This window comes from Emys orbicularis, chromosome 13, assembly GCF_028017835.1.
Source record: "Emys orbicularis isolate rEmyOrb1 chromosome 13, rEmyOrb1.hap1, whole genome shotgun sequence".
NCBI lineage: Eukaryota > Metazoa > Chordata > Testudines > Emydidae > Emys > Emys orbicularis.
The window spans coordinates 35,701,849-35,726,074 of NC_088695.1; the positions used below are offsets into that span (position 1 = coordinate 35,701,849).

The following is a 24,226-nucleotide window of genomic DNA, read 5'->3' on the forward strand; positions in this document are numbered from 1 at the left end:
ACAACGATGGGGTCTAAATTAGCTGTTACCACTCAAGAAAGAGCTTGGAGTCATTGTGGATAATTCTCTGAAAACATCCACTCAATGTGCAGCGGCAGTCCAAAAAGCAAACAGAATGTTGGAAATTATTAAGAAAGGGATAGATAATAGGCAGAAAATATATTGCCTCTATATAAATCCATGGTACGCCCACATCTGGAATACTGCGTGCAGATGTGGTCACCCCATCTCAAAAAAAGATATATTGTAATTGGAAAAGGTTCAGAAAAGGCAACAAAAAATGACTAGGGGGTACGGAACAGCTTCCATATGAGGAGAGATTAATAAGACTGGGACTTTTCAGCTTGGAAAAGAGATTACTAAGAGAGGATATGATTGAGGTCTATAAAATCATGACGGGTGTAGAGAAAGTAAATAAGGAAGTGTTACTGTATTTACTCCTCACAACACAATAACTAGGGGTCACCAAACAAAATTAATAGGCAGTGGGTTTAAAACAAACAAAAGGAAGTATTTCTTCACACAACGCACAGTCAACCTGTGGAACTCCTTACCAGTGGATGTTGAGAAGGCCAAGACTATAACAGGGTTCAAAAAAGAACTAGATAAGTTCATGGAGGATAGGTCCATCAATGGCTATTAGCCAGGATAGGCAGGGATGCAAAACCATGCTCTGAAGTGTCCCTAGCCTCTGTTTGCCAGAAGCTGGGAATGGGCGACGGGATGGATCACTTAATGTTTACCTATTCGGTTCATTCCCTCTGAAGCACCTGGCACTGGCCACTGTCAGAAGACAGGATACTGGGCTACATGGACCATTGGTCTGATCCAGCACGCACGCACACACACACACCTGCCAGTGTGGGCAGAAAATATATTCCCCACACTCACCGCCCTCACTCTTTATGGCCGCAAGGCCGGCTCTCCCTTTGCATCACAACCATGCAGCCAGGAGGTTGCCCTCCCTGTGTTCTCCCAGTCCCTCCCTCCAGCCAGGTAGCCCCCTCTGGGCACACGCCCATCTCTTGCCACGGACAAGCCCTTGGTACTCACAGCTTGGGATTCTGCGTGATCTGCTTGATGACCTGGCAGTAAACCTCATCGCGCAGGTTCTCCTTCTCCTTGCAGAGCTGCACATGGGAGACCAGCATCAGAGGGGCCAGACCTCCGAGCCAGCCCCTGTGACATCTCCCAAGCACACACAGGGGACCCTCAGGGCCTCACCAAAATCCACCCAGGGGTTCCCATTCACTGGTCTCTGAGCCTTCCTGGGACTGGCAGCCATCTGGCCCAGCAGGAAATGGACTGCTCCTACATCATCTTTATGGAGAGATGCCCAAGGAGTTGAAATCATGGGTTCTCCTTCTCACCAACCCCGATTCAGATTCCACCTCTCCCTCTAAGAGGGAGTTCCCGGATCTCTGCCCACGCACACCCCTGTTTCCCAGAGAGCCCAGCTCCTGGCTTCCCATCCCCTTCAGCACCCCAGCACATTACCGTCAGGAGGACCACGAACCTGAAGAATCTCATAGATGTAATCGATCTCGGCCTGGTTCTTGAGGGTGGGCTGGTCTCCCATGAACCTCATCAAAGCTGCAAGGCAGGAGCCAGCATTAGACTGGGACTGGATGGGTAGAAGGTGGGGCTGATGAAGCCCTGGTGTGTGGTTCCTGGGGTGTCCAGGGGGAGGGGTGTGGATCCGGACGCTAGAACACAATCTCGTCTCCAGTACGAGCACACCGAGCACCAGGCAGACGAGTTTTACGGAGCACATGGTTGTTAGAGGTGGAAGTGCTGTCCCTTCCCACCAGGTTATTCTTCCCTCCTCTGAGCAACGGGCATCTTTGTGTGGCCACTGGGACTATCTAAATCAGCCCCTCTCCAGGCTCCCACAGCCCCACCCCTCTATGCCCCAGGGCAGCGACTTACTCATGAAGCTCTTTGTCGCCAGCTCATTCATCTCGCTGTCAGAGTACTGAAGCAGGGGCTCCTGGATCGGGACCTGCAGAGCCAGAGCACTGGGGTGAGTGGGAGCAGCGCAGGGGAGATGCTGGCCTCGCTGGGAAGTGCAGGCAACACAGGAAATCCCAGCGTGGTCGATGCATCCTGCAGGCCCAGGGACTCCAGCCCGTCAGCCCTCGACTCCAAACCACCCCCCTCCCCCCCCAAATAAACACACCGCCCCGTCTGGGGCAGGGGGAGGTGGCCCTGGGCTGAAGTTCTGTCTGGAGACTCACACCTCCTTCCTTCCACCCCCAAAGACACCCACCTTGGTGTGCTCAACCAGGGCAGCTGGGCTCCTCCTCTCCGCGCTCATCCCCTTCCATCCCAGCCTAGAGAGAGGGGACATTTGTTTGGCACAAGAGATGCCACGGCTCGCTCTGCGCAGGCAGGGGCTGCCTGCATGTGTACACACATGTACACACGGCCACGAGCAGGAGGGGCCCGGGCTACTCACGTGGACTGGGCCTCCCTGAAGTGCGCCATGGCAAACTCCACCATGGTGTAGTGATGGGCGTCTGGGGAGAAGGCAGAGCTGGTGATTTCCGATGCCAGGCTGGGGACAGAGCTCTGAGGGGACAGATACCGGACCCGCCCCCAATGTTAACTCAGAGGGCCTCTCCACCACCAGTCTCTCCTCTGCAGAACCCTCTCCCTTCCCCAGGTGGGTCTTCCCCTCTCCCCTCCAGGGATCTAGCTAAGGTACTCATCTGTTCTCCTCACAGCCTTTAATGGATTATCCTCAACACCCCTGTGAAGCAGGATAGTGCTGTTACCCCCATGATTCAGAGAGCAACCTGAGGCACAGGGAGATTAAGTGATCCAACCAAGGTCACACCGGCAGTCTGTGGCAGAGTAGGGAACTGAACTGGGGTGTGCCAAGTCCTAGGCTGGTGCCCTAACCACTAGACCATCCTTCCTCTCACCTGTGCACTCCTACTTTCATCTGGGTGACAGTAACTGGCAGGACCCTCCCCCTGGATACTTCCCTCTGCCTTTCCAGAGACCCTCCTCCGACAGCCACTCCAGAGCCCAGCCATGTCCCCCCGACCCCACCGGAGGCCTCACCTCCTTGCTAACACTTGTCTCCAGCCGGTCGCTTTTCAGGCTCTTCTGGAGCCTCTCCTGTCTGTCCATGTGGGTGCTGAGGTAATCGGGGGCTGCTGCCAGCTGCACCATGCTGGAGGGGAAGAGGCCGGAGCGGCCGCCAACGGAGCCGAACTGCCAGCCTGCCAGAGGTGGGTGAAGAGAGGGACAGGTCGCTACCAAGGAGCATGACAGCATCAGGCAAAGAGCAAGGAGGGGTTGTGCTTCTGGCAAGCACCTCTGAGGGCTTTACAGGCAGCACAGAGCCTCACGGCCCCCCCAGAGTAACATCCCTGCCATGCAGGCGCAGAAACAGGCACAGAGCAGGGACGTGTCTTGCGTGGAGTCACTCTGAGTCAGTGGCAGAGCTGGGCAGGAGGGCGTGGAGGGGAGCTCTTCTCCCCTGCTCTAACTCCTAGACCGCTCTTCTCATGCTGTGCCAGGCCGTTGCATGCCCCCACCCGCTTAGCTCCCTCCAGATGGTGGCAGGTGATGCTGGGAAGGGCACTAGAGGATCTCCCTGATACCCCGTTGGCTGGGGCTGGGAGGAGGAAGTGGGGGTCTGCTGGTTCTGATGTTAGGCAGGGGCAGTCCCAGTGCCCGGGTTACAGCCCTCCTCTTGCCTGGGTCTGTTTCCCGGCAACGCCATGTTGCATAGCAGAACGCCCCCTGCATGGCAGGTGGAACGTCTGGGACGATGGGCCCCTGGGCACTGCCACTGCAGGTCGATTCCCATCCTGCCCAGCTCGGATCCATGCTCTCACCTGGCTCCAGCCCCTGCATGGGCAGTAACTGGATGAGGTCACCCTTTTTGAAGCTCAAGAGGCTCTTGTCATCCGTGACGTAGCTGCGCAGAGCAATGACGTAGCTGGAGTCCTGTGGGGGAAGGGGACAGTGAGGGGGCTGCTGCCTGTGTCTCTGGTTCCTGTGACTGACGAGTCCTCCTACGGCACGTTGCCCTGCCAGGCCCACACGCGCTCACCGCCACGTCTCAGCCGCTCTCTCACCTGCTTCAGCTCCTGGAGGAAAAGCTCCACCATGGCCTTGACGTGCCGAGCCTTCGCCGAGTGCAGGATCAGCTGCTCATTCTTCAGGGAGAACTCCAGGCTGCCGCTGCCCCTCAGCTCCACCGACAGCACCTCTGCAAAACTGAAAAGGGCCGGGGTTGGGGGCCGAGGACGCCCCCAACACTCGTATCACTGGGGCGACCAATGACAGGAAGGGCTGTTCAGTGTTTCACTAGCATCACAATCCCTTGTGCAACTGCCCCCGGGAGAACCGACCTGGCAATGGCACTCTCACCTTGCAAACGAAACACAAGGCGGGGGGGGGGGGCGGGAGAAACTAAACAATTGATGAGACCAGCCCACAAAAATTACCCCAGAAGGGCTGAGCGACACTCTCCAAATGGCAGTGCGTAGGCAGGGAAGCTGTCGCCCCTTCAGATCCTCCACTGGCATCACCCATCTGTCTCCGGCTCAAGGGGCAGAGCTCCACACGCCGACGCAGCAAAGCACGTTCTACACGTCACCATCACAACATGGAACTGCCCGACAGCCCAACAGCGAGGGAACAGACCCGCCCTCCTGCCCTGCAAGAACCACCCCCTGCAAATTTAAGTCCTGCAGCTGGCTCTCCCTGAACCCACCTCTGGGCCCAGCCCCTCACCTGTAGCTGCAAAGGATTTTCAGGTATTCAGGGCTGAAGCTGGCTGCTTTTGCCATCTTCAGCAGCCGGAATCCCCGGTGAGAAACCCCAAGGAGCTGGACGTCACTTCCTCTTTCCCCCTGAAAGAAAAATCCACCCACAGGTGGGTCCTGACCACGGGCCCCTGGCAGAGAACTTAGCATGGGCCCCGTCTGAAAGGATACACCTGGGGAGACCTTTTCTCCAATATGTAAAGATGACAAGGTGCTGCCAGCCCCTGAATGCAGCACTCTGGTGACATTTCTACACCAGTCTGACAACCAACGGGCACAGCAGATAGGCAGAGACCGAGGGACAGGAGTCCGTGAGAGCTAAATAGGCCAAGGGACGGACGGGGGCATGCTGGGGGAATTGACTCGTAGGCAAGGAGAGCATGGCAGGGGGGAGACAGAGGGGGAGATATGAGAATCGGAGGGGGATGGACAGATAGACAAGGAGAAGAGACAGGAGAGGGAAAGCAAGACACAGACAAGGGAAAAGAGCGGATAGGGAGAGCATATGACAGATGGATGGGAAGGGACGCGAAATGGGCCAGAGCTGCAGAATCTGGGTTTTTAATACCCCACAGTGTAGAGTGTTTGGAAATGGGGGTTAAATACAGGAAGGGGCCAGGGGCACATGTTGAGCTGGGCCTGTGTTTGAAGTTTGATTCCCCCACTATCCCAAAGCTTGGGCGGGGGGAGAGAGGGGGAGATGCTGATCTGGGGTTTGGAGAAGAGAGAGACAGACTTACCTTAACTGGGAAGAGCCGGGAGAAATAGTTGGCCCAGTTATCCCGAGCAGCCACCACAATCCTCTTCTTTATCCCGTCCTCTAGAATGGAGGTGGCATCCGTGCCGACCTGGAACTCTGCTGCCAGGAACAGAAAGCAGAAGCTCCGTCACCGAAGGTAGGGATGGCCCAGCCTCTCCGCTAGGAGTTCACATACTGATTGTGCTCAGGTAGCGAGGGGCCCCTACCAACACCTTCCAACTTGGAGGCCTTCAGAAATTGAATTCCAGAGGTGAATTTTGCAGCTGGAGCCCAAAAGCCACCACAATGGGACCACTTGGTCCCTGACTCTCCAATCAGCCCTATTCCCAGCCACGGTGGGAGGGGCTAGCCCTGAATATCAGGACACACTTGTCTGGGCCAGTGGAGCTGGTCCTTCCCCACAGTTAGAACTTCTCCTGCCTCTTCCCTGCACAGCTAACTTCCTGTTGCCTGCTGGAGCCTCTTTCTGACGAAGGAAGCCCCCTGTGTCTGAACGTGCCCTCTTCAAAGTAATATCCAGCCCATACGGCGTGTCATTGCAGCCCCCTCCCCACCAGCACAATCCCCAAAGCCAAGCCGCCTCTGCTGGCTTGGCAGGCACTGGGACAAGGACACTCCAGTGCGGTTCAGCACAGACCCGTGTGACTCGTCCCCTCAAAGCCCGCTCCAGCCAATGAAACTCCCATTGAGGCAATGGGGTTAGTGGATGCAGCCTGGGGCCAGGAGGCAGGAGCGCCAAACTTCTAATCAGTCTCTGCCTCCAACTCATGATGCAGCCTAGGGCAACTCTATGTCACTGCTCCGTGCCTCAGTTTACAATGGGACTAAAATGTCTCTGAGTCACAGAGCCGCCAAGAGGATTAGTTAATGTTCCCAGGGTGCTTTGCAGATACAAACGCTGCAGGCTTAATGCCAGTACAACTCCTGCTCCGTGCAGCATCACCCAGGCCAAGTTCTTCCGTGTAACCCGCTCATTGACAGCTCCTGCTAGGAGTTCTGCATTCCCGCCATGGGGAAGAACCGAGCCACCGGTTACCCAATAAGTCTTTCATCTTGCGCCTCTCCTCCTTGGAGATCCGGATGCAGGACTCCGAGTAAGTGTCTTGCATGATCTGCAAAGGAACAAAGCAGATGGGATTCCATTGGAGATGCCTCCAAACACATCAGCCCAGTGGAGTCTCTGAAGCTGCATGTCAACTAGAGACTCAGGGAGGAGAGAGCAGGTGCATGGCTTGGACAGATACAGGGGAGGGACTAATGGGTCGTTGATGAAGATGAGGCGGCAGCATGTTGGAGAGATTAGTGAACGGAGAGGATGGAATGGGACACACACACACTTACCTGCTCACACAGCAGGTTCAAGCAATACGGGTGACTGAAGTTTTCTTTGGGGTAAAACACCTGCAGCCAACACAATGAAAACATCGCCTATGTTAGACTTGTAACAACAGGCTCTCCCGTGGGAACTGTTTTGTGATCCAGCTGTCCTACCACCAGACAAAGGGTCAACCTCCAACCGTACACTGGAGACAAAGACAGCAGCGCTGGGGGAAGAGAGCTAGAGGAGAACAGAGTCATCACCAAAGCAGTGGAGCAGTGGGAGAAGCCTGGCCGTGTCAGCGTGTGCTCAGCTGCCAAACACGCTCGTGATAATTAAGGAAATCAGAGGGCTCCGGAGGATCAGTCAATCCACGTGGGCTCTCCTAGGTACCATGCTGGCTAGGGCTGGGAGGAGGTAGTAGGTGTCTGTTGGTTCCAATACTGACCTGGGACTGTCCCAATGCCCTGTCTGCAACTCTGCAAGAGCCCTATCCCTCCTCTTGTGTGGGTCTATTTCCCAGAGACGCTGTGTTACAAAGTGGAACACCCCCTACGTGGCAAGTGGGACGGCCGGGATCCAGGAAGAAAGAGGTAGCTTACAGAAATAGGTCGCTTATATGTGCTTTTCCTCCATCGCTCACACTTTACAAAGGTGGGCAACCACACATGGGGAAACGGAGGCATAGAAAGTGGCAGTGATTTGCCCAGGGACACGCAGCAAGCTGGGAACAAGGGATCTGGGTCCTGACTCCCAGTTCAGTGCCTTCCCTACCCACTGGGTCATGCTGGCCATACCATTTACAGCTGGCTTTGTACTGTCTCCAGCACAGATGGGGCACAAGGCAAAGCAAGGTTTCCCTACGGCTGCAGATTGTGGGGGGTGACTGCACCCCTCCCTTCCACAGCTGGCACACATCCTTGCAGTGGGAGCACAGACCATACCTCTTTGCGGAGGAAGATTTTCCAGGGTGTGGTGGCATATGAGAAGCTGACGCTGGCAGTGAGCTTGTAGAGTTGCGTCTTGATGCCGGCATCTTCTTCCGCCATTGTCCAAGCAGAGCCTAGATGGAGGAAAGGACAGTCAGGGGAGCTCTGGGGCACCATGGGAATGCTGTGTCCCCAGCCAAAGACTCGCCAGGACAGGAAGGCGGTGCTGCATCGTCTCAAAAGGCTACATTTTCAGAAATCAGTGACCAGCCTGTGCTCACTAAACACGTGACCGCATGCATAAAATGGATAATGGCATGACTAATCAGGCATGCCTGGCAATGTTTATACACGGTGTTACATATGCAAAGTCCATTCCAGGGGGAGAAATAAGGAACTTGAGAGTTCCAGATGGAACAGCTGCCCTCTTATCCTTACACATCGGAATATGGCCTCACTTTATGCCATTATAAAATGATTGTCAAATGATCTAATAGAAACTCTTATACAATCTTACAGACAGTGAGTTACCAGTATGCCATGTAGAGTCTTCACGCTTGGCTTGATTTTTAATTCTCCAGGAGATCGACTAAACAATCTAGGTTTGAAGACAATCAGCTGGGCAGTTTTAAAGTTATGAATGTTTATATCTAAATGGTCTCAACTTTGACACCTCAGAGTTTGGAGACGGCCCACAGGCTAAAGATATCCCAAGGTTAAGACTCCCATTATATTCACTTAGGCATTTTCAAATTGCTTGGTTTGCCTGGACATTCCTGCATTTTTAGAATGGGTGGGAGAGCCAGGAGAGGCAGTATTCTACAATAGTGCAATTTCTGCCGCATGATAATTGCCAAGCAAGAAGAGGGTGCAATACAAATGGAGTGTTTATTTGCAGTAACAATAGCGCTTTACACATCATTAGCACTCTCCCCCCTTGAGGCCCGCAAAGCACTTGATGACTATTTATGAATGAATGGCTCCTGTTGTAATCCAAGGCAAAACTCCCATAGAATTTAATGGGCACATCCCAACTCCTCTGCAAGGTAAGGATTGGCTCCATTTTATAGACTGACAGAGAGTCCACACAGCAAGCAAGACTGTGTCTACACTACGGGGACTCTAATGGCATAGCTATGGCACTATGGCCCCGTAGCACAGATGGAGCCTGCAGCGATGGAAGGGGTTTTTCCCACCTCCCCAGGCAACTGCAGCTAGATTGATGGAAACATTCTTCCATCTAGCTGTGTCTACACCAGGGGCTCAGTCGACATGGCTATAGTGCTCAGCAGTGTGGATTTTTCATACCCCTGAGCACTGTAGCTATGTCGACCGCAGTTTTAAGTGCACCCCAGGCCTAAATGGCAGAGCCAGGAATAGAGCCCGGATCTGTCTCCGAGGCCTATGCTCTAACCACTCAACAATGCTGCCTCTCAGACACGTCAGTCGATTTCTCCGAGTGCTTTGGGGTGGGCTGTGATGCAGAAGGAGCCCAGCCTCTCGGGAGGGCTTTGAAAGGCAGGATCCCTGTGCTTCACGTTCCTCACCATTCCAAAGTCCGTCACCACTTTAATTGCAGCTTTGATAACGAGTCTCAGACTGAAACTTGGCTGGACTTTGGCAGAGGTTCAGCCCAAAGGTCCTTGGCTTTTCTTAGTTGCAGTTTGAATATCCGCCCAGCCCCTCTGACGTTTCTACCCATTGCATTCCATTGCATTGCCAAGCCAATTGAGTGCTGGCCAAAGTGGCTCAGTCCACGGCACCAGATGGTGAGGCCGTTTCACCCGCAGCAGCAGCGTGAGATTCCCTGACACCGCACGACTGGGATGCCTCAATCAGAGCCGAAGGGCCAGCTCTGAGGGACAGAGGCTGTTTCAGATCCCACGGCCTGTTCACTCCTGGGCCTGTCGGCTGACAGCAGGAGACCAATTAGCACATGTGGCCACATGCCCACTGGGAACTGGGCTAAGACCCACCAAACTCGTTCCGCACACACCACTGAAGGGGAAGGGTGTGGAATGGAAGGGGCCCCGCTCACCTTTCGGCTCAGATTGCTGCGTGGCTTGGTCAGCAGGCGGAAGGGGTGGGGGCAGGAGTGGGGGAGGCGGAGGGATGAGGGAAGCAACAGGAGAGGTCGGCTGCTGGCCGAAGAGGTTCATGAGAGGCTGCTGCATTTCCCTGATGGATGTGGCGGTCTGGCCCTTCTTGGTGGGCGGAGGGGGCGGAGCCCCTCTGGGGCTCTTGTTCAGAGAGGAGGGCTGGGAGCAGAGAGAGAAAGCATTTTAGATATAGTCACACACTGCCTCCATGGGTTCAGGGGTAGGATACTCTCTGACAGCAGCTGCAGGGGCAGCTTGCCAGGCCCTGGGGCAGGAACCACATGGACAACAATACGGAGCCCCATAAACCGGCAGCCAGGTTACACACAGACATGCGTTAATTAAAGTCAGACGTGCAGTAGGCCAGTGCTCAGCGGTGGAGCCACCCACAGCAGAGTGGAAAAGAGACATCACCTTGCCAGGATCCCCAGGGCCAAGCCAGCGCCGGGCGGGCAACTCTCCCAGGTTGGTCTGTCCCTAGGTCAGCCCTGAACACATGCTGATATACAACTTGAAGTCGTGACGCGGGGCCTTCCCATCCAAGGATCTCCAAGGGCTTTATCAATGAGCATTAGGACCCATAACCCATCCTACCAAGTGAGTGGTATAGCTAGAGAGGTTGGGTTACACAGCCAGCCAGTGGCAGAGTCAAGAGTGGAACCCAGGAGTCCTGGCTCCCAGGCCCCTGCTCTGACCACTAGATGGTAGATTGGAAGATGTTGAAGCTGAATAGGATGTGTGCTGGTTCGGGATCGGCATGGGAAGTGCTCACCGATTTTGGGGGCTGAGGACTCGCCATCCCCAGCTTGGCCAGAGCTTCGTTCTTGGGGTCACTCTTCTTCAGGAAGGTCTTGGATGGCCTCCTGGAGGACAAGAGGAAACAGACCTGCCCAGTTTACACACAGGGCAGCATGGTGCCAATGCAATCACACAGACAGCATGGGACATGATTCCTCCCCTTCCCTGCCTGCCCCGCCCTCTCACCTGACGGGCACGATGGGCTGTGGCTCCGGGGCTGGCCGGCTCTGGTACATCTTAATGATGTTGCGGATCTCCCGGCTGGGCTCTCTCTTTGGCGCCAGGTCTGCAGCCACCACAGGGCACGGCTTCTTCTTTGCTTTCTTCTCTTGCACTTTCTGATTTGGCGTGGGAGGTGGCGAGGGAGGTGCTGGAGCTGCAGGGCAGGAGGGCATTTACCAATGGAGCCGGTGAGCAGCACAAGAGAAACCCCCTCGCTGCACTAAAAGCTACCTCCTGTTCCCCTCAGGGGCTTCGCGGCCCTGGGAGCTCCATCACTCTTTCCCAGCTACCCCTGTTCCCCAAAGCCCATGGCCTTGTCCTCCCTAATCCGCTGCTTCAGTCCAGGCCTGGACTGCAAGAGGCTGAACAGGGCGGTCACAGAACCAACCAACCAACACTCGTGCAACCCTGCATGACTGTGCAGGAGATCAAGGCTGGGTTCACAGCTGCTCAAAGCCGGAGTGGGGCAGGGAGGGAGGGACAGACATCTGTGTGTTGCACAGTGGCCTCCGGAGGAGCGCTAAAGGGGTTCCCCATTCAGGTCTCCCAGATCAGAAGGATGGCTGCCCATAACTTGCCCTGTCACCGGCAGCTGCAGGAGGCCCCAGCAGCAATGGGACCAGCATGGGGGGAGAGCAGGATTTCTGGCATCTGCACCCTGCACAGTCGGGAGGGGTGGGACCACTAGCACACAGTTCCAGGGGCCTCACTGCTGCTCCATGGGCTGCAAGGAGGAGTCACATGGGGTTTGGGGGAGAGCTTGGGCAAGGGACAGTAGGATCCTCAGACTCTGTAGAGTCCAAGGGAGCAGGGTCCTGTACAGGCGCTCAGCCCCCTTAGGATCTGGCCCTGCAGTGGGAGAGCTCTCCACCTGCCAGCGTCTCACACCCTCCTCAGCGCACAGCCTCACCGGTCTCTGGTTCTGGGCTGGACCTCTCTTCCTCCTGCTGTGGATTTCTTGGAGGGGTCCAGCTCTTGGAAGGGGGCCTGACTTTCTTCACCTGGATTTTTTGCTGTCCTGCAAGGAGAGGAGGTCCGGGGGTGAGCACAGAACAGGCAAGGTCTTTCTGGGCCTGGTGGTGCCAGGCCCTATGCTTGGCACCCTGCTGCTGGAGCAGGCAGAGTTCTGTGTTAAAGCGTCACTTGCTCTGTGTGGGGGTCACGTCCCCCGCATGACTCACACACACTCCCAAACCCAACAGGAGACCTCAGGAAACCTGTGAGTCTCCCGCTCGGAACCAGAACCCAGCCCATCACGGGCCAGGCTCAGCCCCGGCTCACACACGGCTCGGAATGAGTTCTGCATGTACAGCTCCCGTTCTGGGCTTCACACACACTGCTGCACCGGGAGCTGCTTCAGGAACAGGCTGGCTTACGGTTGCTAAAGCTAGGGGAGGATGGGTCCCATTTGGGGTGAGATTCATGGCCAGGCAGCGACTCACCCATTTTCTGGAAGTACTCCCGCTTCTGCTGGAAGGTGTCTCGAAAGACCGAGTCCTCATCACTGTCTGTCAGCTGTTCTTCCGGGTAGTCATGGATCTACAACACCCGCCCCCCACAACAAGCCCAGTTAGGACTGTTGATGGACAGACATACAGCATGGGGCATTTACCCCTGTCCTGACTGACCACGTAATCCCCTTAGTGCCTCCCTATCTTTCTCTTACACACACAGATCGGGCCCAGCGGTGCAGTTCAGACACTGATCCAGATCCAGAACTTCCCCCAACTCCGGGAGCGTTTGGACTGATCCAGGTTCGGGACCCTTTTTGAAGTGTGTGTGTGTCAAGTGCTATATGAAATAGACAATAATTCCTGCTGAGCTGCACTGAGCCCTCCCCTCACACACACACCCCTAGAGAGACCCAGCTCCCCCCACACCCCTACGGAACCCTAATCTGAGCCCAGAACCAAGGATGGAGGCAGGAAGGAGAGCGAAGCCCCTGTCCCCACCCCCAAGGCAGGTAACTGCAGGACAAGGCAAGGGATTCAGGCCTGGTCTACACTTAAAACGTAGGTAACCCAGCTACATCACTCAGAGGTTTGAAAAATCCACACACCTGAGCGCTGAAGCTAGGAGACGCAGCTAGGTAGGCAGAAGAATGCTGCTGTCAGTGTAGCTACCGTCACCTGGGGAGGTTGTGTTACTACAGCGATGGAAAATCCCTGTCTGTCAGCGTAGGACGGCTGTGTCTACACTACAGCGTTATGCCAGCATGGCAATGGCGCCACGGCTGTGCCAGTGTAGTCCCCGTGGCACAGACATGGCCTGAGTGTTGAGACTTTTGACATTAATGTCCGTGAAACTGCAGGGTCTGCATGGACCTCAAGGCCAGATGGGAATGAACCGGCAAACCCTGCAGTTTCATTGACGTCAATGGCAACCCACCGCCCCAGCATTTGGCCCTGCATCTTTAATCCTCTGTGAGTGAAGTTTGACAGGACTCAGCATGGTAGCTGAATACAACTCTCTGAGCGAGGTTCTCTACCACCCACTCCACCTCCGCTAGGCTACGAGAGGAACAGGGGCACTGTCACATGGAAACCCAGTTTGCTGCTGGAGACAGCCTGGCTGGTACCGGTTCTGCTGCATCAGCTGGGGGCTCTGGTGTCTTAGCTGCTGGTGCAGCATTCTTGCTGTTATTGGTTCTCTTTGGTTTAGGAGCCGGAGCTGGGGCCGAAGCTGGAGCTTTAGCTGTAGCTGGGGCTGGTGGCGGAGTCAAGGCTCGTCTTGGCCTTGAGGGCTCAGGAGACCTCCGTCGCTGCTGCTGCTGGGAAATTGTCATGGCCTGGAGGGTCATCTGCTGAGCCTGCAAGAAGAAATCCAAGTCTCCATGACCTCTGCGTACCCACAGACTGGAGATGGAGCAAACCCTCCCCATTCTTCCCCCAGGAGGCACAGAACCACTCATCTCCTAAACAGGCCCATTCATGTAACCTTTTGGGGTTCCCCAGTGTTATGGGCTAAGGCAGGTCCAGACCCACCATGCAGGCATGTTCAAGGAACTCTGGATCCCCACCACACCATCCATGTAAAGCTCTCGGTGATGAGGTTGTTCCATCAGAGAGGGTTAACATACTGTCAGGCGCTAGGCTACGGAGTTAATACACCTTGGGCCAGACAGAAAGAGATGCTTCAGGATTTGTATCCCCAGTGACTCTCCAGTTGGCTGCTTTGAGCTTTTGGTCTAGTGCTTAGAGCTGGGAATTCCTGTGGTCTATTCCCAGCTCTGCCACTCACCCACAACGTGGCCGTGGGCAAGTCACTTATCCTCTGCGTGCCTCGGTTTCCCCTTCTGCACAATGAGGATAATAAAGGTTCCTCACTTCACAGGCTTAAGTGACCAAATCCTTACACACACACACACACACACACACACACACACACGTTAATACCCTCAGAGGCACATGGCAGAGAAATGCAGCATGTCAGGGACAAGCTAGACTGGGCTCGGTGTGGAAGGGAATGGAGCTCAGCCCTCTCAGTGCATTCACTCTGTGCATTCTCTTGTCAGAGAGATGTGCCCCCTCCCCCATTCCCTTCCACTCACCATGAGCAGGGCCTGCTGGTTGATAAAGGCTTGCTGTTGTGCTGCGAGCTGATTGGGATCCACAGCTGGGACCATCGGCTGGGGCGCAACCATGGCTGAGAGAGAGAGACGACACGATAAAGAATCACGGGGCCAATGCAGCTGCCCTCCCGGTGGGGCAGGCGAGCGCTCACGAGGGTCCTCTGCACATCAGGCTGGGGACACAGAAGTGCTCGGGGTGCAAGCGGTGAGTCTAACTCAGGGGCAAATGGAAATCAGAGCCTGAGCATGAGGTGCACATGGCAGAACCAAGCCCATGCCAGGAGTCTACCTCTTAGCTTTCCCACCTCCAAACAAACAAGAGATTGTCCTGGGCCAGTCCAGGCTGGGTGACTATACTCTGCCTCCTGCCCTAAGCCCCTCCTGCACTTTCAATTGGATACGACACACATTTTCCATTTCCTGCTCTAAACTATCGTGTGTGGCCGTAGGGCTGCTGAACAGTCACGCTCCAACACAGAGGTGGCTGCATTTCAGGGGTGGCTGCCGCAACTCCTGTACGTGTCATTTGTAAAGTGCGTCATAGAATCAGAGAGTTCAAAGGGATCGCAAGGGTGAAAGGCCCTGTGTAAATGTACTCACTCAACACCCGCCCATTCCAAAAACTGTACCACCCCTTTTATTTACTGGGCCATTTTTGCATTTTGTTACCTGGCATGGGTGCTGGCATCATTGGCATGGGTGCTGGCATCATTCCACCCATCATTGGCATGGGTTGGTAAGCTGGTATTTGCATCATTCCAGGGTAGCCTAGGTGGAAAGATGCCACAAGGAGTCACGGTCAGCGACTCCCAAGTAGGAAAGCGCTTCCCTGCCCCAGGCAGCGCCCCAGGCAGACCTGCTACCGTTGGCGCTGCCAATGTGTACAGAGGACGGTGACATGCGATGGGGCTTCCCATCAGGCTACACAGCAACACCCAGGCAGGAGGAAACCGTCAGGAGAACTGGCCAAGCGGGAGGGGACGCCTGGCAGATGAACACACACTAACCCCACTCAACAGCATGCTCTGGACTCTGCCCTCCACCCAGCCTCACTCTGCACCCCTTGTCCTCAGGAAGCTACTGATCCCAAGAAACCAGGTCTGCAGGATTTGTGTTTACAAGGGAGAATGTCTTCAACTGATGGGCAAAGCTCTCTGGACCTGCCACATCCAACGCATGGATAAGCCCCCACCCCGCAACGTGGCTGGACGGGCAAACAGCCCACAGCAGACACAGAACAGAGCGTCAGCACAGGATGCTGGGGAAAAATGCCCTCCCTCTCCTGGAATAAGCCCCTGCTGTGCACCAGGCTGTAAAATAGGAAGGCCGTTGTGCACAAAGCTGGTAACCCTTGTGGCATCCAGGCTGTGATCACGGCTAGCAGAGAACGGGAGGGTTTCACGCCCTCCCGTAGAGCCACAGAACAGTACAGACCTGCCCCATGGCCCCATTCCAACCCATTTAAAAACACCACAAGAGAGAGCCCACCTGCCTCGCTGATTTGTTAACTAGCCGTATCTGGCAATTGGCCATGCCGCCGTGATTTGTAATAGCCACAAATGCGTCCCATGGCCGTGCCCCAAAGATCTCCAATAGCCACTGATTCCCCCTCACCCCCGTCTCACAGACTTGCAATAATCATTAAGCTGCCCGTATGTCTGCTTCCCATGCGTTGCAACAGCCACAGGTATTCCCACGGCAATGCTTGGCCACACCCCACAGAGATATAACCTGGACTCCAAGCCAACAGGCAAAAAAACAAGGACAGAGAGAGAGAGAGAACGAGAACGAACACACCCAAACGCAAGAGCGAGAATCTGAATATGGTTCAGACTTACTAACCCTCTGAATAGCTGGGGATGATGGGGAAGGCTGGGAGGAAGCAATAAGAGAGATTAAAATCCTCCACTCAGAGGCAGCCAACATTGTGGAGCCTGTTGGGTCTGTTTAGTGCTGTGGGAGGGGCTAAGGTGAACCCGAGATACCACTGATGTGCTCATTGGGTGGGGGAGGGACGAGCCATCTCCAGGTTCAACATGGAGAAAGGCGTCAGACTCCTGGCAGGAGGAGGCATTGAGCGGTGGTGCTGTTGGTGGAAGGCCCCGGGCCGATCTGACTCTGGGAGAGGAGCACGGTGGCACCCCCTCTACACAGTAGAGGGTAGGTATAAAGGGTAGATATAAATGGTCAGTTTTCAGAATGGAGAGAGGTGAATAGCGGTGTCCCCCAGGGGTCTGTACTGGGACCAGTCCTATTCAACATATTCATAAATGATCTGGAAAAAGGAGTAAACAGTGAGGTGACAAAATTTGCAGATGATACAAAATTACTAAAGATAGTTAAGACCCAGGCAGACTGGAAGAGCTACAAAAGTATCTCTCAAAATTGGGTGACTGGGCAACAAAATGGCAGATGAAATTTAATGTTGATAAATACAAAGTAATGCACATTGGAAAGCATAATCCCAACTATACATATAATACGATGGGGTCTAAATTAGCTGTTATCACTCAAGAAAGAGATCTTGGTGTCATTGTGGATAGTTCTCTGAAAACATCCACTCAATGTGCAGCGGCAGTCCAAAAAGCAAACAGAACGCTGGGAATAATTAAGAAAGGGATAGATAATAGGACAGAAAATATCATTTTGCCTCTGTATAAATCCATGGTACGCCCACATCTTGAATACTGTGTGCAGATGTGGTCGCCCCATCTCAAAAAAGATATATTGGAATTGGAAAAGGTTCAGAAAAGGGTAACAAAAATTATTAGGGGTGTGGAACAGCTTCCGTATGAGAAGAGATGAGTAAGACTTGGACTTTTCAGCTTGGAAAAGAGACGACTAAGGGGAGATATGATTGAGGTCTATAAAATCATGACTGGTACAGAGAAAGTAGATAAGGAAGCGTTGTTTATTACTTCTCATAACACAAGAACTAGGGGTCACCAAATGAAATTAATAGGCAGCAGGTTTAAAACAAATAAAAGGAAGTATTTCTTCACACAACGCACAGTCAACCTGTGGAACTCCTTGCCAGAGGATGTTGTGAAGGCCAAGACCATAACAGGGTTCAAAAAAGAACTAGATAAATTCATGGAGGATAGGTCCATCATGGCTATTAGCCAGGATGGGCAGGAATGGTGTCCCTAGCCTGGGCTAGATGGACCTTTGGTCTGACCCAGTAGGACCGTTCTTATGTTATGTTCAGTAGCCTCCAGGGAGCGTTACAGAGCGTTACAGCCTCCCGAGGCACATGCTGACCCAGTCCAGAACGCACTGTGAATCAGTCGAGCACGTGGCCTCACCTCATCCTAGAGACCAGCTGGCCCACACTAGCTCACACACCTCTGTGGCCCAGCAGCAGTCCCTGTCACAGCCTCTCCACACGCTGACCCGGGATGCTCACCCCTCCCCTACTGACCTGCAGAAGGAAAGGCTCCTTGCTGGGTGGGTCCAATTTTTCCACCTCCTTTCATGCGTCCAGTAAGGCTCCCTCCATTCTCCATATCCTAAGAGAGAGAGCCCAGCATTACACGGCTCACCAGGACAGGGGTTGGGGCAGATGGACAGACAGAGTGTGCAGCAGGACAGACAGCCACACACAGGCATGCTGGGATCACATCTCCCCATCCCACTGAGCTGAACTCCAGGGAAGGAACATACAGACTGACACAGGCAAAAGGAGGGAGAGAGGGAAGGAAAAGCAGCTGTAGGCAGACAGAGGGGAGGAAGCGACGTGAGACTTACTGGCACTCTGGACCCTTGATGGAGCACTGGGTCAAAGAGGTCATCCACATAGTGCTCTAGGCCTGTGTGGGTCCTCGGGACACCTTGGACTCCGAGCCCTGGGAGCAAACAAGGGTCCAGTCACCAATTAGGTGTGGAATAGCCCCTCCCTCCCTTCCCCAGTCTTGTTACACTGGGTATGAGCCCGCCCCAACCCCCTGCCTCCGTGAATGCTGCTGACTTCGGCCGCCAGGGCACTGGGGTCTACTCTGTCTGACTCCTCGAGTGCCTGCCTCGCTCCTGGGGAGGAGCTCACCTGAGTAGGTGCTCTCAGCATCCAAGGATGGCGGCGGAAAGGAAGGAGGGAGAGATGGAGCCTGAATGCCTGGTGCAGGAGGGATGTCCCAGTCCATCCTGTCAGAGGGAAAGTCAGAGAGTTGAGAAAAGCACCAAGTGCTGGGAGCATAGGCGCCGACTCCGTGGGTGCTCCGGGGCTGGAACACCCACGGCCACCCACCGGCAGCCAACCTCCCCGACCCGCCCCCCCCTCCCCAGCTCACCTCCACCTCCTCTCCTGAGCGCGCTGCATCCCCGCTTCTCCTCCCAGGCTTGCCACTGTTTCGCGGTGTAACAAGCTGTGGGAGGGAGGGGGAAGGAGTGGGAACGCAGCGTGTTCAGAGGAGGAGGCTGGGAAGAGACGGGGTGGGGATTTGGGGAAGGGATCGGGCGGAGACTTTGGGGAAGGGGTTGGAATGGGGCAGGACAGGAGGGGGCGGGGCAGGGGTGCAGTCAGGGCGGGGCCAGGGGCAGGGGGACACGAGCACCCACTGGCGCCAGGAGAAGTTGGTGCCTATGGCTGGGAGTGGGGATGTATGCTTGGGAAGCGGCAAGGCGCACTCACATGTCCAGAGAGGCGCTCCGGGACGGGCTCCCTTCCCACTCGGGTGTGATGGGATAGTCAGCCGAGGACAGGGAAGGGTGTCCGGCCTCCTCCATCTCTCCAATGAGATCCAGCATGAAGTCACAGCCGGGCAGGTCCCGCCACACCTCGCCTGTGAGCATGGAGACGGACCACCCTCGAGGGGCCTTATCCAAACCCCTGAGAAGGGGAGAGAGAGGGAGAGGAAGAGAATGCCAGAGTCAGTGCAGAGGAACACCAGGGCCATGGGGGAGGGAGCGAGGGAGGGAGACGTGGTGAGAAGAAGAAAGAGTTCAATTTCCTTCCCCTAGCGCAGAGGTTCCCAAAGTGGGCGATACCGCCCCCTGGGGGCGCTGGAACGATCCAGGGGGGCAGTAGTAGCCTCGGGTGCAATTGGGGGGCGTTGAATAAAAATAAGGGGGCGGTGGAAGCATAAAGAAAGAAGAGAATATAAGAAAATTTTGAAAAACCGTTCGTACATGTTTCATCTGTTGTGTAACATAGAGTTAAAGTTGTAGTGATTACTTTATTTTCCAAATAAATTCACAAATTATAACCGATCAGGTGTCAAGTCCGCCAACAGCTCTTAACAAGCAAGTGTTGGCAGGCGAGCGTGTCGCGCATTGTCGGGAAGTCCAGCATGCATCGGCAGGAATATGTGCGTGTAATGACTTGTTTACAATACGATACTATAAATAGGCGACATGTATGAAATCTAATTTAGATTGTTTCTGAATTGTGTAAAAAGCAGTTAACAATAGTGCAATAAGTATTTAAAAAATTTTATTCATATTTGATACCTTCGATCTTTACGGATTATGGATCACATACAAAGCAAATTGTATTATTGTTGTTTCAATAAAACAGCAATTTACACGTGAGTATGTTTATACATTTTCTTACATATCTACCATACGTTTCTGTGTCTCTAGTGCTTACTAATAATAAAATCGTAGCAGGCTTGTGTCGGTACAGTACTATTTGAAGTGTACAGTCAATATATTTGTCATATTTTTTATTACAATATTAACGAAAAAAGGGGAATGAAATCGTAAAAAAACTGTTAACTATTAACATTTATTTATATCTATCGAATCATCTGTGTTAATTGGTAAATAAGGCATGTGTTAATAAGGAACAATTATTTAAATAAGGGCAAACTAAATTAAAACTATTAACTGATTTTTAATTGCATATTGATTATTTTTTAAATTAATTATTTCTTGATAAATTTAGTTTGATATTTGACAATTTAATATCAAATACATATATCTAATGCTGAGCAAAGAACAAAACCCAGTTTATTAGTTTCATTAGTATTTTAGTTTGGTTGTCTTTTGCCGTCTTATGCAAAAACCACTGTATACCTGATGTCGTGGGCGACATTCTAATAACACATCTTTCTTTACTATATTGTAGGACGTAGGTAGAAATACAGATACATAAAAGAACGCAAATTTGTCACTGCATCTTTCTGTTTGTTCGCTTAAAGAAGGTAGATTTCCAGGGGCGCACTGAGTAATTTTTTTTCTGAAAAGGGGGCGGTAGGCCAAATAAGTTTGGGAACCTCTGCCCTAGCGCCATTTTTTTCTAGTCCAGGCTGCTTATTCCTCCCCTCAGCAGACTCCACACAGCCCCCAGCTAACCCTAACCCTCCCCCAGCATATATGGATCTCATAGCCTCTCATAGCCCCCTGTGAGGGACAGATCACCATCCCTGTTGTTCAGAGGGGAGAGTGAGACACAGAGTGATTAAGTGATTTGCCCAAGATCAGACGGAGAATCTGGCAGAGCCAGGGACTGTACCCAGATCAGCTGATTCCCATGCCCCAAGGCCATTCTTTCTCTCCCTGGGATCAACGGTCCTCCCTCTCTTCCTGCGCTCTGAGCTAGGACAGACACTGGGAGACACACAGCTCCTCCTAACTTGAGAGCATTTCACTGGGCTCTGCCAGACAGGGTTTCACCAGCCCCATCTTGCTGGCCTGCCCAAAGGCAGTGTGGCCTAGTGAATAGAACACAGGACTGGGACTCAGGAGACCTGGCTTTTATTCCTGGCTTTTCCAGTGGCTGATGGTTGACCTCAGGTAAGTCACTTCCCATCCCTGTGCCTCAGTTTCCCCATCTTTAAAATGTGGACAATGATACTGACCTCCTTTGTAAAGTGCTTTGAGATCTATGGATGAAAAGTGCTATAAGAGATCTAGGAATCACTATTATCCTCACCACCACCACCCTTTTCAGGTTCATCATCTGCACGCGCACACACACACACACACACACACACACAGCAGGCTGTATCTGCACATCAGTGTCAAAAAGGAATGCAGAAGAGAAAGTCATAGGAGGCTCCATGCCATATCCTGGAGTCCTTGACACCCCCTTCCCCCCCCCACATCCCCACATTTCAATCTCTTCCCTTCCATCCAATCCCAACCACTTCCCAAAGAACTAGAACTGTTCAGTCCAGAGAGGCTCAGGAGCCCAAGTTATTCACAGAATTCTATTCTGAAATAAGGGATGTAAACTCTCATGCTTCAGGGCAAGAGCCAACCACTAAGGGCCTGGGGTCAGGAAGAATCATTCCCTCATACTCTATAATTGTCCAGTATGGGGTTTCTTTCAACTTCCTCTGAAGCAGCTGGTGCTGGCCACATTCAGCAGGGCCGGCTCCAGGCACCAGCTTAACAAGCAGGTGCTTGGGGCGGCCAAGGGAGAGGGGCGGCACCTGCAGCAATTCGGGGGTGGCAGGTCCCTCACTCCCTCTAGGAGCGAAGGACCTGCCGCTGAACTGCCGCCGCTGATCGCGGCTTTTTTTTTTTTTTTTGCTTGGGGCGGCAGAAATGCTGGAGCCGGCCCTGACATTCAGAAGTGCGATCCTGGACTAAATGGGCCAGTCTGGCAATTCTTATGTTATTGGATGTATAAACAGTGCGATCCCATGCACAGGCACTGGAGAGACAGAGAACAGGTGATGGTGGGAAATGCAACTATTCCAGGGATGAATGCATTACTCCTGGCCTGCAGCCCTGCCCAATGTGAACCCAAAGAACAGCAGCACTCCCCCCTTGGACTGTACCTTGAACTCAGGATCCAGCCTGCGTACTGTTCCCCTGTTGTCCAGGACTCTACTTCAGCAGAGAACATCTCCTCTAGCCCAGGAAAGAGAGAGTCAGCACAAAGCCTTCCACAGAACTAAAAATGGCACAAGATGGCAGCATGCGGACAGCCCTGTTGGAGATTCTCACACACGGGCTGCTAAGGAGACTCAGAGGGGCTGAGAGCAGGTTGAGCACTCTCCCCGGGGGCCCTCTCTGGACTAGCACATGGTGGCTCCGTAATTATTGTGTGCTTGCCAATGCCAGGGCATTCTGGATCCCACGTGTGTAAGCTCTAATCGGTAGCCAGGTGCCTGTAGCCGCTCGCTGAGGCCTGGTTTGCAGAGGTGCCAAGCACACACTACGTTACAAAGAAAGTACATTGGAATGGAAACGTTTTGGGGGAGGGAAAAAAGCCGGGAGTGGAGGTTCAGCTAATCAGCGAGCAGCAGGGAAAGTGACTCCTGCTGAGGACACAGAGCAATGGGGAGCAGGGGAAGAAGCAGATTTTGTTCTAGCTGGAGCAGGAGCAGCGAGTGACGGCTGCAGCCAGGGCACCAACTCAAACGAACTGAAACTTTGGATCAGGCTCTAGATGAGCATCCAGCCTCTGTCTCTACAACAGGCAAGACCCTGAATCTCTGACTTTGGGAGGGGTTGGGCACCAGGTTCAAACCCTCATGCTCATGCCAGCAAGTAGCACAGGTCTTGTGCCCACTTCCAGCCACGGGAAGGATTTTCTGAGCAGGGCCGGCTCTAGGATTTTTGCCGCCCAAAGCGAAAACAATTTTGGCCGCCCCCCCTCCCCCCGTTTTTTAATTACCCCACCCCCAGCCCCGCCTCAATTCCACCCCTTCCCTGCCTCCTCCCCCCAGGCTCTCAAGCCTAGGAGGGAGGGGGAGAAGCGGCGCCCGCGCCGCGGCCACTCGGAGTCTCCCCCTCCCTCCCAGGTTTGAGAGCCTGGGAGGGAGGGGGAGACCCCGAGCGGCCGCGGCGCGCGAAACAGCTGATTCGCGCGCCGCTGCTCCCCCTCCCTCCCAGGCTTGAGAGCCTGGGAGGGAGGGCGAGTAGCGGCGCGTGAGCGGCAGCAGCAGCGGAGGTGAGCTAGGGCGGCCGGGGCACATTTTTAGGGGCGGCATTCTGGCGCCGGCCATGCCGCCCCTAAAAATGTGCCGCCCCAAGCACCAGCTTGTTTTGCTGGTGCCTAGAGCCGGCCCTGTTTCTGAGCCCCCTTTCTAATTCCTGCGTCAGCAGAGGCCTCGTGGGGGTTCGAAGTTGGGGAGGGCAGGAGCTAGTTACCATTATAGGTGAAGACGTCCAGCACCATCTTCCCTCTCCTCTGGTTAGCAGTCCACTCCAACAGGGTGGGAGGATGGGCACGGGAAACCTCGGGGTCCGTGTCTGTCTGCTGCATTGCCGTGAGGATCTTGCGCTGGCAAACAGCATTGTAGCCTTCCAGCCCGTAGTCTGACACGAACCTGCAAACCAGGCAGCTGCCTTTAATACGTGCTGCTCCTCTCCGGAAGCAGCAATAAAAAAGGAGCCACCTCTCCCCCTTCCTTACTTCAGCAAGGGTTTCTCCAGTGCTGGTGAAGGGGTAAATGCACTCAGGAGGGCAGTCATCAGAGCATAGCCTCGCTGGCTCTGCTCTGTGTCTGGGTTCTTCCACACCTGGCTGACCACCTGACTCAGAAGCTCGTTGCGCAGGGCCGGGTTGCCCAGCCCTCGGCTGGCGATGTAGTTACCCAGGAGCACTTCCTGCCAGCTCTGGAGGTTCCTGTCCCCGATGAACCGCAGGATCTAAAAGACGCCCAATGGAAAAACAGCGAGAGGATTAAACCGAAACATTCCGACCCAAGCTCCAATTGCAGGTACCTCACATTTCCGGAGACATCTGAACCAGGAGGATCAATTGGTCCCCAGGAGCCCTCTACAAAATTCAGATCTGAATTGGGGTTCAGATTTCAGGCACCCCCAAGGTTTAGGAGAATTTGGGAGG

At 54.0% G+C, this 24,226-nt stretch overlaps 1 protein-coding gene across 1 annotated transcript in view; it reads right to left on the minus strand.

Annotated features, from left to right (window-relative positions):
- The window catches only part of MYO15B (myosin XVB), a 40,279-nt gene that overhangs the window by 10,581 nt on the left and 5,472 nt on the right, over positions 1-24,226 (minus strand). Inside the window, 28 exon segments of the mRNA XM_065415320.1 lie at positions 1,054-1,130; positions 1,517-1,593; positions 1,930-2,002; positions 2,270-2,320; positions 2,455-2,571; positions 3,070-3,230; positions 3,852-3,963; positions 4,095-4,236; positions 4,756-4,874; positions 5,528-5,646; positions 6,584-6,659; positions 6,889-6,948; positions 7,810-7,928; positions 9,833-10,052; positions 10,666-10,756; positions 10,878-11,067; positions 11,824-11,931; positions 12,356-12,452; positions 13,492-13,722; positions 14,464-14,558; positions 15,154-15,252; positions 17,906-17,993; positions 18,232-18,329; positions 18,527-18,624; positions 19,112-19,309; positions 22,209-22,281; positions 23,527-23,705; positions 23,792-24,027. Coding sequence (XP_065271392.1) covers positions 1,054-1,130; positions 1,517-1,593; positions 1,930-2,002; positions 2,270-2,320; positions 2,455-2,571; positions 3,070-3,230; positions 3,852-3,963; positions 4,095-4,236; positions 4,756-4,874; positions 5,528-5,646; positions 6,584-6,659; positions 6,889-6,948; positions 7,810-7,928; positions 9,833-10,052; positions 10,666-10,756; positions 10,878-11,067; positions 11,824-11,931; positions 12,356-12,452; positions 13,492-13,722; positions 14,464-14,558; positions 15,154-15,252; positions 17,906-17,993; positions 18,232-18,329; positions 18,527-18,624; positions 19,112-19,309; positions 22,209-22,281; positions 23,527-23,705; positions 23,792-24,027 — 3,404 coding nt within the window.